Here is a 16,034-nt window from a genome sequence, read left to right as displayed (position 1 = left end):
TATATATATATATATATATATATATGCATACATACACACACACATATAGTCATATGTATATGTAAGAGTTGTGGAGATAAATCTGGCCCTTACTCCTCCTTTTTTCCAAAAGCCACAGCGACAATACCAGCCAATCCACCCAGGATGCCAGGCATGCCGTGCAGATTGTGGACGCCGCAGGTGTCCTGGATGCCCAGTTTAGATGCCAGGAGGGGCTACAGAGGAGGAAAAAGGTCCCTTGTTACAACCAAGTTAGTGTCTTTTTTACAAGGTGAAAAATAATTGTATAATCAAATACATCACAAATCTAAAATCTGCTTGTTTTATTTTGCACCTTTGCTTTGACTTGAACTTACAGTAAGGAACTTGAAGCCCAGGGTAGAGATGCCGCCGGCCACTAATCCAATCAGCATTGCCCCAAATGGCCCGATGTTCATGTCAGCACATGTTCCCACAGCAACGCCACCAGCCAAGGTGGCATTCTGAATGTGCACCTGTAGTATATAAATATATGTAAATAATTGTATTTATTTTTAAATGATTGAACTAGTGTTATTAGACATTAGAGGAAAGTTATCTGACCATGTCCAGTTTTCCTTTGTGCTCCACGAGGCTGGAGAAGGCGTAGGCAGAGAGCACGCAGGCAGCCAGGGAGAGGTAGGTGTTGACCACGGCTGTGAGCTGAGTGAAGCCTGGGTCAGCTATGGCCGAGTTAAAGCTGGGCCAGAACATCCACAGGAAGACGGTTCCTGGAGAAGAGGGTGATAAAGAAACCGCATTTGTATCAGTTCATCTTAAAAATGTCATTCCTATCAAACCACACTGCAAGGTACTTATAGATTTAAAGACTCTGTTTGTTTCTGAACGGGATTGAGAACCAGTTGAGGTCAGGATCTCTTCAGCATCACTGTGCCTGCTGAATGGCTATTTGTGTCCACTAGGGGACATAAGTCGTACCAAGTAAAACTCATATCCCTGTTAAAAATGTAAACAGATGACTAATACATTACATGAGTTTGAAGTGTAACTGGCTCTTACCAATCATAGCAAACAGATCAGAGTGGTAAACAGATCCATCGTTCTCATGTCCGTTTTTCAAACCCGGTCGGTAAAGTACTCGAGCCACTGCCAGGCCGAAGTAGGCTCCAAAAGCATGGATGATCATGGATGCACCAATGTCATTAGCCTGTGAAGGAAAAGGTGATGCAGTTTATTACAAATAAGTTTATTCCTGGTCACAATGCAGGATTTGACTGTGCTCATCTAGTTCATCAACACGTGAATGTGTCGTTGTGTGCTTACTTTGAGGACATTGGCCACCAGATGTTCATTGATGGAGAAGATGGTAATCTCCAGTATGGTCATGATGAGGAGCTGCACAGGGCTGGTTTTACCCAGAACAGCTCCGAAGGAAATCAGGACGGTAGCTGTGCTGAAGTCTGCGTTGATTATTCTGCAGGGTAGAGAGGAAAACAAGTCTTTAGGAGAACAGAAATTATAGGACGATGATGAGAAGAGTTAGAACACAAACCCCCAGGCCAGCACAGTTCAACATTCATCATTTACTGAACCTAAAGTGATCTGTTAGAGCTACTCAGCAGCCAACACGACAGGTCATTGGTTTATTGAGCAGCTACTTAGCTGGTGATGTATGTATAACTGCATAAATGTTAATCAGGGGGTTACTGAAAACCAACACGTGCAGAGAAAGACATTCATACTTGAAGATGTTAACTTTGATCTTGCCGTCGTCTAGGTGCCAGAGACCCTGCGTGAGAAGGCCCCACTGCAGGCCGAAGGCAGCCAGGAGTAAGTTGAGGCCAACGCTGCTGAACCCATATCTCTTCAAGAATGTCATCAGGAACCCGAAGCCGATAAAGATCATGACGTGGACATCCTGAAACACTGGAGACACGAGAAGGGAGGTCAGTTCTGCTGCCGATTCGATGACAGGGCGCTGCTTTGTCGTGAGAGTGCCACTTTAGCCTCAGCTAAATGCTGACATGAAATTTCATTATATGAACGACTTCTTTTTTTTTCTTTTACTCTGCCTTCAATTAGAAATTAGACTTTGCCTGACACGGTGGTATTCTTTAAACTTTGTAGTTTAAATGATTTCTTGAGCAGTTGCTGTACTTCCCTTGAGTCATTTCCCTCCACAGGGACTGTATTGTCAGCTGTGACCTGTTAGCTGGAAAAGCAATTCAACCACACTATGAATAGGATTCTGGGAGAATGCTTCTGCTGTTCCTGCTTCTATTAAGTGCATATGATCTTAATAAATTGAACTTACAAGTTCTCGGAGGGAGCACACCCTTATCTATTAGTCTGTGTTAATACTCGGGCAAAGACAGCAGGGTTTGGAGTTTATTTCATCGTCAGTTCATGATGTTGTCATTCTATTTTCAGCAATAAGAACACAAAACAAGACAAGCTCTTTAAGAGGAGATTATCTGTGTGAAGGCGGATCGACATAGAACTAGGCCAGCGTCATCACCCTGACAGGAAGTGGGACTCCTGTTTCCTAAAGGCCTTTACACTTGATAGATTGAGCTTTGTGGGAAATACATCACGGTGGAGGTGTGCGCAGGCTGAGAAACAATGTGCTTCATTACCTATTTTGTAGACAGGTCTCTAGGGTTGGGCGATGTCTACCGAATTGGCATATAACGTTGTCCGCATTGGGCAATATTGTTGTATCTTTGGCTCAGTAGGGTGGTCATCACGTAGAGCGTTCACTTACCATAACTTCAGTGGTTTGATCTCTGGGCCCTGCAGTCTATATGTCGAGGTTACCTTGGGGCAAGGTAATGGCTGGGCTATCTATCTGTGAGTGTGTATGGTGGCTTCTGAATTTCTGAATGTGTTTGTGAATGGGTGAATGCTGGCTTGTGTTGTTTCTAGTCTTTGTGCTAAGCTAAGCTAACCATGCGCTAACTGTAGCTTTATATTTGCCAGACATACATTAGAGTGGTATTGATCTTTTCATCTACCTCTCCGCAATGAAGCAACTAATCGTACCTCACAAAGCTATTCCTTTAAATAAAGACTCATGTCTTAACTCCACTTATCTAAAAAGACTATTACATACCTACAGTAGATATGAAACAAGTACACATGCAAAATATTTAAATATTTCTATTTGTCTGCTTCAGGATACATTTCAATATAACACAGAATATCTTACAAGCACTGGTGCCGCCGCTTTAGAATGGTACCATGAAAGAGATTAAATTCATCCAGATCTATTTTCACAAGCAATATTTACATATAGAGTATGTCAGCACATTTTAACATGTCGTGAAAAAACACCCACATCTACTTTTGTGAGGCAGAATCCGAAGATGCTACAGTTTGAATACTGTGTAGTGTTTTACTGGTTTTCTACAAGTGCTCAAAAAGCAGTTGACTTCAACAGATGTTACACTGTAGGCTGCTTTAATCATTTACCAATCAGATAAAAACCGAACTGCTCAAATCCAACTGAGTCATAGCGGTTACCTGGCTGCTCCATATTCAGAATATTGTTTTTAGAGGTTTTAGGGGGTAGTAAATAATAGTTGAAAGGGAATCATGTTTCAACTACTTGAATCTGAAACGAATTAATGTTTGAAATGAATTTTAAGTACCCTAATTTACTCAGATAAAAAGGATAAAGATCCATAACGACACATGGCAGAGTGTTAACTTAGAGAGTCTGTATTCAGGGTGATTAAAGTCATGTCTCATCTTGTTAACCAAACATTTACATTCTCCAATGCTTGATAAACCAATCAATCACTTTACGAACACAGTCAGAATCTGATTTAAAGGCCAAGTATGCACATAAAAGGAATTTGATTCTGTTTTTTTGCAACTCTTACAATGTACTTACACAGAAATAGAAATAACACCAAGGGACAAGGACAGCAAAGCTGGACCGATAAAGGTAAAGAATAGGTGTGAATATAATTATTATATACATATACTGTATATAATAGTAATAACACAAATAATAAAATAAGAAGTGTTTCTTAATTTGTAAACAAAACAAATGGTTTAATGAGTCTGTATAATTTAACAAGAAAATAATCATGAAATTTGTGTTAATGTTGGGCTTAAATAAGTCCTGGTGTGTGTTCTTGTAGCGCTGCATAACATGTGGTCAGCGTTTCAAACACTGATATCGTCAGCAGCGAATGGAGGTGTAAATATTGATTTGGCTCACATCCACAGAGCCCTTGTGCCCCTTCAACTTGTACTTTGACCCCCCTCCCAAACTCAGTCGGTTGACGCAGACTCGCTTTTCTTGTAGTAGGGGCTTCTAGTGAACAGTAGACGGAGGATAGGGAGGAGGTAAAGCCTGGAAAGCAGCCACAGTGTCTGGCACCACGCCCAGATGTTAGGCAACGCTCAGTAATCTCCTGAAGAACTGGGTGAGCCTTTACGATAACGAGAGAATCCCCTCAGGACCTACTGTCATGCAGACTGTAGAGGAGGGAAGCAACTGTTGCTAAAACATCAATTATTATTTCATTTAAAAAAAAAAATGCTGAAGCAGCAGATTTCTCTGTTGTCTTTGATGTTTTTATGCTAATGTTTTTAAGATAAAATGATTTTCCAAGAGTCTTAATTAGAAATGCATGCAGTGTTTTGTCACTTTACACGATTTTATGATTGATCTGAGCCGCTATAGCTTTAACTCAGTCCAGTGCAGTCCACATGTGTCTGCTCATACGTCTTCCTTTGATCCTATAACTACCGATGTCTGGTACGCAGATCTCTCTGCACGCAACCGCAAGTCGTCACGTTATCCAATTGCATTCTAAATGGTCAAGGCTGTAGCTCATTCCACAGAATTTAAATTCTTGACACTTGATATCTTTTTGAGGCATTTGCAGATATGTCATTGAACAGCATGAAAGTAAACCTCTTTTAAAAAAAATAAACTGCTCATTGTTACCTCACTTGGATGTTTGTATGTGACTCTAGAAAGCTGTTTTCACATCTATCTGCTGAAGGAGGTAAGGTTTCTCTCTGCTCACCTTAAATCTCAGTTCTGCAGACGTGCACATCAGATCGGTATATTATACCACAACGTTTGGAAGCCAATCGTGGTCCAATATGCAACTTACACAAGTGTAATGTGGAAACTACACTCACACTTTTCCACTGGCGTAGAAGATGTCTTGTGTCGAGCAGTTCAACTTTACTAAACAATATTTGCACATTGATGTATGGATTTGCATTAAAGGGAAAAGGAGTGGATGTGATTTTAGGAATATTTAACACAGCAGCATCAACGTGTTTGTGGGAAAACCGTATTAGAGGCAAAGCAGACATATAATAATATGTCGGGAGAAGACCGTAACTCAGTGTGATCAAAAAGTAAAGAAGAAATCAAAATAATGATAGAAATTCTGAAAGACTATATAAGCTGTGCATGTTGTAGTCTGTCCTATCTGAAGTAGGAGATATACTCAGACTTAATTATGACCAATGAGCTAATCTCTTTCGGACACACCTGCCCCACCCAATCATGAGCAGATGTTCAACAGATGATTAGTTTTCAAAATGCAAAACAACCCTCAACTGCAGAAGCCGCTCTATGCTCAATGAGTATAGTTTAAACAAAAACACATATTTAACATCTGACATTATTTTCTGTTATCTGTGTGTTTGACACATTGATTTAAAACACATGTGACCTCCGCTCTATGAGACCTGACACTTTTCCCTGCAGGATCCTCTTTGACTCCTCAGGCTGCATGTGTATGAATAGACTTTGTGAGAAATGGGAATGTGACCCCATGACTCCTCTTATTGCAATCAGCAGACCTGCTCTGGAAACAGCCTCCAAATTATTCTTTTTCTGTTTGCAAATATTTGGAAGATTTCACCCTTAAAACAGAATCAACATTCTTCAAAGGAAGGAAAGGCGGCTCTTTTCAGTTCACTCAACACTTCAAAGTTCAAGACTAGAGAACCAAAGTTTGGAAATATGAAATATGGGAGATTTATTCTTTTAAAAAAATCTTTTTTAAATTCTTAATTTCACACACAATTGTGTCATATTCTACTGAAAATCCGCACAACAATGACCTTTTTTCTCTGACAACATCAAAGCTGCAGCAACGGCAATGTGTTAAAAATCTGATTATCCATCATTTTTAACCTCTTTAAAAGAAGTCTAGTGACCAAATATTGAGGCATCCTGTAGCAGAGCATCCCTAATTAGCAGACCCACGCAGACTTACTGGGGTAGAGATCCATGGGCTGCGCCTCCTCATGGTGCGTCTCATTGGAGTGCATGTCGTGCCCGTGACCTTTCCCATCATCATAGACCACAAACACAGCAAACAGGATGATGGTGATAATCTCCAAAGCCAAAGCCACAATAGGGAACTTCATCCTCATGTTGGTGGCGTAGGCAGGCATCCTGAGTCCAACTATGGTTCTCTCTCTCCCTATCTGTGTTTTTTTAGGGGTAGTGCGGTGTGAAGGGAGAGAATAAACTGGTGTTTGGGTTTTAAACTGATGCAGGTTTGGTGGTGACCAATGACAGGGCAGAAGACTGGGGCCTGGGTGGAGAACACCCCCCTCATGGACTTTGCTCGTGGGGATGGGTTTCCTCTCTGGGCATCAGAGTGGATAAAGCAAAACACAAACGTAATGACAGTCGGCCAATGAGCGGACATGAGAGAAATACTTAGTGACTGCTCCTTCCAACTCATTTTTCACTGTCAAAGTTTTGTTTGTTGACTTAACTCGAATGTTTGGGCTGGTGCATTTCTTTCATGTCTTACATTAGAAAAAGAAAATTCTTTAAACGATGTAAAAATAAATGTCTCCATTTACTCGATAGAGCTGTTGTTTGCTCAAGACAATATTCGGTACCTTTCATACAAATTTCAGTTTTTGAGATTCCTCTTTTTTCTGCTCTACTGATCACTGTTCCTCTTTCTTAGTGCAGAAGACTTTGGTAACTGTTCCCTTGATATTACACCCTTTTGCAGTTTTTTTAATGCACCTGCTGTTTCAGATACATAGAAGTAGTAATACAAAAATGTAAATAATACGAAGTAAAGTATTACTTAAAAGTATAGGTAAAAGTCCTGCATTTAAGTTTTTTATACAGGTAGAAGTACAGAAGTAGCAGCAAAAAAGTATATAAAGTAAAAGTACTTTTATGATGTGTGGACCCATTATAACTAATCCATTCATGTATAAGCAGCGTTTTAATGTTGTAGCTGTTTGAAGTGGAGCTAATGTAGAATCCTAATCTGCATCTCTAAATGCAGTTATATGCAGTTATACACATTATAATTAATAAAATAAAATAAAATTGTCATTCAGTAAGTACCAGAGCAACAGAATGCAGTTTAACATCGAACTTGCAAAAGGTAGAAAAAGTGGATATAGATATATCTTAAGAAAGACTACTTCACAGACTTCACAATAAACCAGTCGGTACTGACACTAACAATTGATGTAACTGTGCTGCATATGTAATAAACAAAAAATAAACAAAGTATATAATTGTACAATATAAATGAATGCAACTATGATATTTCAGTAATATAACTACTGTATATAGTATGTACAGTATGCACAGGGACATGTTATGCAGTACAAACAGCAATAGGATAATGTGTACAGTGACCGAAACGAAAATCTCCTCCTTCAAAAGCCAACTGTTAGCTGTGGTAGTTGTCTCACGTTGCATCAACACTGGTGCTCCATACATGACCCCTACAGACAGTGTGTGCAACTGCGATCATGTCCCCTCATAGTTCAAGCCCTTCACCGACAACCGTTACATACAGCACATGCCTGAGCTTCCTTTCCCCCTGGAAACCATCCAAGCAATCTCATCTGATCGGCTCTATAGGTTCTGATTCAGTAAATGGCTCCCAGAGTGAGTGTGGGGACAATCTGAGGCCTCTCAGCAAATTTCCTCAGGCCAGAGGTCCGTCATTCGAATCCAAGAGCTTTATGAATCAGCGGAGTTGTTAATCACTGCCAGCGACACATTTCTGTTTGTCTTGGAGCTGAGCGCAGTGAATGTTTTCCCAGACCCTTTTGGGAAATTACTTCCAAATGTTGAGAGGTATCAAAAACTCTGCAGCACAGATAGAACTAATCCACTCGTGCTGAGCATGTGCTTTACAGTGTTTTTTTGTAGTATTTGGCAGACAGTGGAGGCTTCTTCATTGGGCGGGGGCCATGTTGTTTTTGTTTTTTAACAAATGAGCTCAGCGGCGAGCTTGAAGAGCATGAGAGGATTTGTGGTTTAACTGCTGCAGTCATTCGTTCATGGCGGTCACAGATACTTCCTCATTTGCTTTCTCTTCTTTTAACTCTTTCTTAAATTAAATTTCAGTCCATTCATTACAAAACAAACTGTGGTCGTTTAAGAAGCTCTAACCCTGGGAAATGTTTGTATAATAGTGAAACTCCAATCTGTAATTATTGAACCAATTTATGTGATCAACTTTTCTCCACTCAGCTGTAATCTGTCAGAGTTTTGACAGAGAGCATGAGAACTGTTTGTATAGTCAAGACTGTTCAATAACAGTAAATGCTCTGAGTCTCATATTTCTCTGCAGAGTATCCCAGAGGTACCAGTGCTCTAAGGTTGTTGCTTTACGTCTCATGACCTCCCAAAGAGGCATGATTGAGTGTCTTGATTAGACATTGAGACAGAGTGGTGACATGCTTTAATCTCCTAGTAAACAGGAATCTCTGCAGGATGGATAATAAGTTTGGGAAAATACACTTATTAGCTTTCTTTTCGAGAATAAGATGAGAAGAGTCATGAATGTACCTTAAGTATGTAGCTACAGGCAGGAGACGATAGGCTATATTCACGCTGCAGGCAAAAGAGGCCGAAATCGGACCACCTTTTGCGCAGATGTGACAAATCTGTTCACATTGTGAACGGCACAAATCACACAGCATCCGATCTCTGATTTAACACTTTGTCGTCCTAAATCAGATACAGGTCTGATGTTTTTGGAAGGGGACCTCAGTCTGTACAGTCGTATCGAAATTCATGCGACTTTTACGTCCTCTGAACAAAAGTAGCCACCATTACGCCACCATAATTGAAAATTTGGCTCTCACTCTCTTTGTTATTATCTGCTTACAAATTTGCTTGCTTCCACTGCACATCATCTTATAAATGAAACGTGAAGGCTGTGTAACAGGATTGTACGGAGGACGGAGGACAATCAGAGGCAGAGGCAGTTCTGCAGTTTTCAGGACAAAACAACAGAACACCTAGCTCAGTCCAGAGCTCTATCACAAAACTTGACAAAATAAACTCTTTCAGCCGGGCCACTAGCCGGCTTACCGGTCTTAAAATCTCTCCAACCCTGGGGATCTTAGGGAGGCGCGACCCTGCTCTCCGCCTGTTCTCCCCTTGATCAGCGTTCCTGCTTCACATTTACTCATCTCCCTGATGAGGAGATCAGCTCCAGGTGTGCCTCTTCCCACGCCTGATCCCAATGCTCTCCTGAAGAAGTGGGTGGAGCCCTCTGGCCGGAGTGTAGATTCCTCTTACTACCCTAGACCTCAGCCCCTTACAGCTGTCTTCAGTGGCCTCCATTATTTACCTCCTTAGACAGCGTGCTGGGAGTGATGTCTTTGTTGTCCTTTGTGCATGCGGGTCAGCTCAGGGCCATGAAGTTCACACAGGAATCTGATATTGGCCATATTTAAAAAATTATTATATTTCCTGTCAGTGACCATTGTCATGCTAACTGTCAGTTAGAGGCAGGTAAAGGCACAGAGCAGAGCATATAGAAAAAAGCTATAAACTATTGTGACTGACTTGCCCTCGCAAAGTTGTAGGAACAAAACAGGACAACCCCATGGGAGCGACCTGTCAACTACAAGATAGCCACGCCGTAAAGCAGACCCTGCGTTATTGTTTATTTTACTCTAGGACCATAATTTACTAAGTCCCATAGTTAAAGGCGGACTGGTGTTTGGCATGAGTAAGTTTCGTGGTCACACTTATTATCAACCGCCTTAAAGCTTCACTCACCCAAATCTCCAGAGGGGTATCTACTGCCTTATTTCATATCATAGAACAAAACGTTAAACTGTCTTAAGCTTGTGTTAACCACAGACCTTATCTCAGGCATCTAACCAAAAACCCATTTAAAAAAAAAAAAGAAGAAAACAGTGACTTGAAACCAGGGAACCAGAAGTGTTATTCTACTGGCTTCTCTTTTCAGACCCGAAGGTTTCCACCTCAAATTCTGGCTCCTTTTTCGTTTTGTTACTCCGTCAGTCTGATATGGAATATTTTGCCAATTTCATTGAACAATCCCTGTTATTGCTGCTGGGAAAAAATGTGTTGGCTTGTTTAGGTTCACAGAATCTGAGAACATTGAAGACTTTGAACATTAAAGCCACAAAGCAGAGAAAAAAACAGTTCGGCGAAACAGCTCAATTGTTTATCAGCTAAAAATCTGTTTTAATCTAGCCTCCCTGTGAACTTTTTGAAACATTCCAGGAAAACCATTAAGCGATTTATCTCTGCTCACCCACAACCCGTGAGTGAGCAGAGATAAATCGCTAAATGGTCTAAATCTGCGCCATAAAGCACAGATTTGTGGAAAATAAACAAGCCATCAGGCCGAAATGAACTCTGTCCTTTGTCTGGGATCCCATGTGCCGTTATGCAACATACATGACTACACAGACCTCTCTTATGTCCTAACTGCTTTGAAACCACACTGACTGAATAGTTGACACTTGTTCACTCGGCCCATCAGTCACAGATTGAGTCTCACTGTAGTGGCAAGACGGCTTGGTGAGTGAAAGGGATCAAAGAGCAAAGGAGCAGGACAATGGAAGCGTACTTTGGTTCGCTTTAGTTTTCAACGTCAGGACATTCCTGGACAGGCTTTAGTCTGCCACATGTGAAGGTCAAACTGAGGATCAACATTTCTTTGCTTCATATATTGTTCTAATAATTGCATTTTGATGAAACATCCAGGAAAACTATTAGGCCTACTTTTATCTGAGCTGTTAGAGCAGATACTATAGATTTATTTGACATTCATGATGAAAAGGTTCAGCTCATTTATTGAAAAGTCGTACATTGGATAGTAATTTTGCATGTCATGTTTAAATCTATCAAATGGCATTATTCTCAGTCAGTGTTTCTACTCTTATCTCATGTGAGGGACACCACCTTGCAGCTGATATTTATGTATGGACATTCCTCCGTGTGGTTGTTTGCTCAGCTCTTTCGCATGCAAAGGTCAACTCCACATGCATCGTTAATATTGCGTGCCCCATCCCCGAACTTAACACTTGTAATGAGGACCAGTATCTCCTCACAAGGAGTCCTCCTTTTACATTACATGATACAGACCACTGCACTCCTGTGAAGGAATTACATTCCTTATGGGGATTCTTCCACAGGGAGATATGTATGTGGCTGATTGGAAACAGGCCAGTTGGTGTGACAGACAAAACCCAGGTCTTTTCTTCTGATTAATCTAAACTGTCTTTCGTTGGGTGGGGTGACATCACAGATAGGTTTCTACATACATGTGCATGAGCTCTGGAGAGCTTTGCATGTGCAATATCTTAAATATTCCACTCTGATTTACGAGGCCTGATAAATAAATGCAGTAGAGTTGCACGAGTGAGGTTGACCTGGCTTCAAAGTGAAGCCGTGGAGATAATTTACAGCCTTCTATGAAGCCAGTGCATCCACTGGGAAACTTTAGTTTTTGCTGTCTCTGTTTTCAATCTGTTGCAGGTTCAGAGCATCAATCTGCAAATTTGGTTATGAGACATTTGTGCAAATGTGGCATCTTTTAAAAATAGAAAATCAATGCAATTTTGACTGCTTGACTCAGTATATCCCAAAGGATTTAGTGAGACTGTGGTGACTTTGGATCCTATGGAGGGTAGAAAACCTTGTACATTTAAAGTTGGACGCATCTGGTAGACTTAAAGAACAAAACTAAAGGTCTAGATCTATGAAGAACTGTGTACTCTTGTAAACTATGTTGTGCTCTAGTAAACAATTTTATCATAGAGACATTGGTTGTATAAATAGGAATAGTGATGAGATGGCAAAAAAGTCACAACCACAACGCATATGAGATGGGTCTGTGGTTCAAGATGGGTCAAGAGGGTCGCTGACATCGGCGCAGAACTCTGACGCAATGAGGACAGCGAAGGGTGACATTTTTGCCCCGCAGATGTCATGGAACCTGCACTAGCTGTTTCTAGCAGCTAGCCAACTTAACGACAATAAAAAAATAAGCTGACTTGCAACCTGTACAGTCAATCTCACCTGTTGCTAATTTTGTGGATGTAGCTAGGTAGCTATATACTAGCATATAGGAAGATGACGTCTCCATTCTTAATCCCGCCTACAAAGCTCTGGTTGGCCAAAATAGCCATCAGTGAACACAACACCAGACAATCATGCTCTGAAGTGACACACAGCCATCCTTATGCGCCATGACTAGAAGGGAAAAAAATATCACTACCAGCACCACAAGATTAATTTAGGCCTCCACACTTTAATTCCCAACACCCCTGATGCATCATGCGGGTATGAACTGGCAGGGAAAGGATGATAGCGCATAGATACTCCTCCTCCCTCACCACAGCCCCCCCTGCATATACCCCACCCCTTGTTTCCTGTGGCTGGGGCTGAGGGGAACAGTTGCACACCCCGATAAGCCTGCTCGAATGGAAGCCTATGCATGCTGGTAATCAGCATGTTAGATGCTAGCAATCAAGAACAATTACAAGCTCTCATCGTGTTTATGTTGTGGTGGCCCTTTTATGCTATTTAAGTGAAGGGCAACTGTATAGCATCCCATAGTGTTTTTACGTCACACGGTTAAGAGGGCACACATGTGATAGTTTGTTCAGGTGAGGTGAAAAGAAACTAATGGCAACAAGTAGAGGCCAAATAGAAAATAATGTGAGGTTTGTCAGTCAAACATTGAATCTTTCTAACAGTTTCTCTTACGCCAGCACCTATGTACCTAAAAGGCTTCGCAAACAACTGCAGATGCTGATAGGGCCGCGACGTTGGAAAAAGGCTGAGAGCACTCGAAAGCTTAACAGGTGTGTGAACGATTTAACGCCGCGCCTATCGAGTTACCGTGGGATGTGAAACAGGCATCAGTCAAAACAGAGTGCATGACAGAGGAGCGTGAGTACAGTAGGAATGCTGTGGAACTGCATGTGCAAAATGTGATACGGAGAACTTCCAGTTACGTGTTCTTCCGTGACAGCAGGAAGATGTACAGTAGTAACTGACCCTCTGATGCCCTATCATGCTGTTTTTTAAAAGAGGTGTGGTTGCTCCTGGAGGGTTGCTAGTTTAAATCCTGTTTTAGTAGTATGGCAACACATTTTGGGCATTTACAAAATATTTGAAGAGAAATAGATTCCTTCTATGGTAATTAGAATAACGTAATAGTTTGATGGCATTAGCTGGTTTCCTGTGTAAGTTTGGCTCCATGAAGACATATTATGTCTACAAATACATTTCAGCCCATGCTTACTCTTTACATATACAATATGCGACCTATTAGCAGGGGGGGGGGGGGGGCTTCGTTTGGTTACTGTGCCTTGGGACTTCTTCCATTTGCTTGCACACAGAGATAAATCTTTGCTTTACTTTCTAGTTTCCTCAATTATAAAGATAACACTGGCAAGTTGTAGTCCCAGGCCACCGCAAGTACAAAATGTATAACGCTCATTAACATTTCTTACAGAGAAAGTGACAAGAAATACATTCAAAGAGCTATCCTTGAACTCATACTGTCACTCTGAAGCCACATTTTGCTTTTCAGTTGTAAATGTCAAGCTAATAGGATGCATAACAGTGACAGCACGAGCAGTACCTCTGTTGTTTTTTTGTTTTGGATTTCCCACAGTCTTTGTCCATCTAAATCCTCCCAGCCTGGAAGGAATTGCCTGTCATATTATTGTTGGATGAAAGCCTTTGCTAGACAGCCTTTGCCAGCGCTTCGGCTTCCTCAGTAGTGCATCCTGATGCCATGCCAAGCTGCATTTTAAACACATCCCTACAGTGATGCTGTAATTGCTTTATCTAGCGCAGGCTTCTAATTGAGGGTCTTCGCCGCACCCTTTCCTCATGTGGCTCCATGCAGCAATCAACCTGCCTGTTATCACCACATCTTAATAAAAACTAAAATGATTGGACCACAACCCAGGACTTCCCATAGAAATAGGAAAACGAGGGAGGAGGGATGCGGTAAAAAAGCAACGAAAAAAACAAAAAAACATCCTGACCTCAACGACATGCGGAGTGGGCTTTCAATACACAGGATGTAGAGAGAGATTGTGGTTTGAGGCATGTCGGTGAAGTAGAGAAGGGATGGAAAAAGAGAAAATGACTGTAGACCACACAGCGGGGAGGAGTTTCGTGTACATGTGATATGATTAACAACTACAGTATTTAAAACATTTACACATTGAGAAAGTGCTTGGCATCCAGTAGAAACACAGAACAGTCATGCAAGTTTCAGCTGTGTAATGAAATCCCTCTTGAAAACATTGATTGAAGGCAATGAACTAATTGTATCAAAGAATTTCCAGCAGCCACATGAAACAGAATATATGTTGACTGTGTCGTTTGTATGATGGTCCGGCAGTTTTAAATGCTTCCCCACATGTTAGTTATTATAGGAGGCATGTTAATTACATAAGAGCTAAACACAGATGTACAGTATAGGGTCAGTTTAGTGTACATGGGAAACCATATGTTTGTTCTCTTCTCTTAAAGCTTTTCTCCTGACAGTCTAAGACCTCAAGCCAAACCCGTGATAGAAACACCATAAGTTCGGAGGGACATGGTTAACTTCAAATGTTACGAGCCGTGTTTGGGTTGTACAAACAGCTTTATGTGATAATATTTGCAATTTTCTTAGAAGGTATGTGTTTGTATATGTGTTTTTGCATGCAATGTTGGTTTAAGGTCACAGTGAGACCTGTTTACGCTTACGTACGACGTAAGCGTAAACAGGTCTCTTTGACAGGATCTCCCACTTTTGTATATGCCCTATTTGTACAATATTTCTTACTTTCTGTTTTCGTCTATGTTTTTGTAGTGATGCTTTTTTCTTGTGGCACTAAAATTACGTTAAGATCAACTTGCTGCGATGTGCAATAATTATTAAATAATTATTTAGGTTTCTGTAGTGAAATGAGGACTTATTGTACAGATATCTCCTCATGTCGACTTCACAAATTAGCCATTCATCTTCCATCGCATAAATAAATAGATACAGGGCGTTATTTAGGACTTTTAACACACACTTAGTAAAGGTTTTTTAAATAGTGGTGCAACCCAATCCTGAACTTTAACCTTTCAACTCTCTTCTCTCATGTCACATAACTGCTGCACCATGAATACATTGGCTGCCACTGAAATAATGAAGTGAGTGATTGACCCTTGCATGACCAAGCCATTCCTGAGTGAAGCGTATATGGATTTGGTCCCTGCATCTGTCTGACACGGCTAATTGCAAACAGATTTACCAGGATGAGAAAAAGGAATGTTCTCCCTGTCTTCTGTATAAATGTCAGGCCCAGCAAACGTCTGTGTCAGATTACTGTGGCAGCGGCGATAAGCAGATGTAAAGACCCGTGGGGCTTATTTATTATTAAGGCAAAGAGCGGAAGAAAATAGGCAGAGCGCTGCAGTGAGAACAGCGCTCTGGAGAAAATAATGCGCTCTCATGCACTATTTGTCAGGGCATTGTGCCTCCCTCTTGGGATAATACACCAGATTGGAAATACATATATTTCCCAGGTATCAATTTTCAAGAATTGTTTGAAAAGGCACAAGAGCCAAACTTTAAAAAAAAAAAACACAGAAGGTGGCTCTGATGATATATGAGATTACATTGAGTTCAGAGCAAAAATGTGTGTGCGGTAAAAGAATGTATAAAACTATAACAAAACAACGAAACGGATCGGCCAATATGGATCATAGATGATCGGCAGTTGGTCTTGCCGGCAATAAAACGTGA

At 41.0% G+C, this 16,034-nt stretch overlaps 2 protein-coding genes across 2 annotated transcripts in view; one reads left to right on the top strand and one right to left on the bottom strand.

Moving 5' to 3' along the window:
• Window positions 1-6,495, bottom strand: part of rhag (Rh associated glycoprotein) — an 8,893-nt gene extending 2,398 nt beyond the window's left edge. The window contains exons 1-7 of the mRNA XM_031861459.1: window positions 6,237-6,495; window positions 1,722-1,905; window positions 1,303-1,453; window positions 1,039-1,186; window positions 583-749; window positions 357-494; window positions 94-215 (exon numbers count right to left, since the gene is read on the bottom strand). Of these exons, the coding sequence (XP_031717319.1) occupies window positions 94-215; window positions 357-494; window positions 583-749; window positions 1,039-1,186; window positions 1,303-1,453; window positions 1,722-1,905; window positions 6,237-6,417 (1,091 nt within the window). The 5' untranslated portion in view covers window positions 6,418-6,495. The remainder of the gene's footprint in view (window positions 1-93; window positions 216-356; window positions 495-582; window positions 750-1,038; window positions 1,187-1,302; window positions 1,454-1,721; window positions 1,906-6,236) is intronic.
• The window catches only part of LOC116391161 (macoilin), a 32,795-nt gene continuing 18,515 nt past the window's right edge, over window positions 1,755-16,034 (top strand). Inside the window, exon 1 of the mRNA XM_031861457.1 lies at window positions 1,755-1,925. The gene's annotated coding sequence lies outside the window, so the exon portion shown is untranslated. The remainder of the gene's footprint in view (window positions 1,926-16,034) is intronic.

This window comes from Anarrhichthys ocellatus, unplaced genomic scaffold (assembly GCF_004355925.1).
Source record: "Anarrhichthys ocellatus isolate YVR2014 unplaced genomic scaffold, GSC_Weel_1.0 scaffold25, whole genome shotgun sequence".
Taxonomy (NCBI): domain Eukaryota; kingdom Metazoa; phylum Chordata; class Actinopteri; order Perciformes; family Anarhichadidae; genus Anarrhichthys; species Anarrhichthys ocellatus.
Note: the sequence above shows the minus strand (reverse complement) of the source record. Positions and strands in the feature narration are given on the sequence as shown.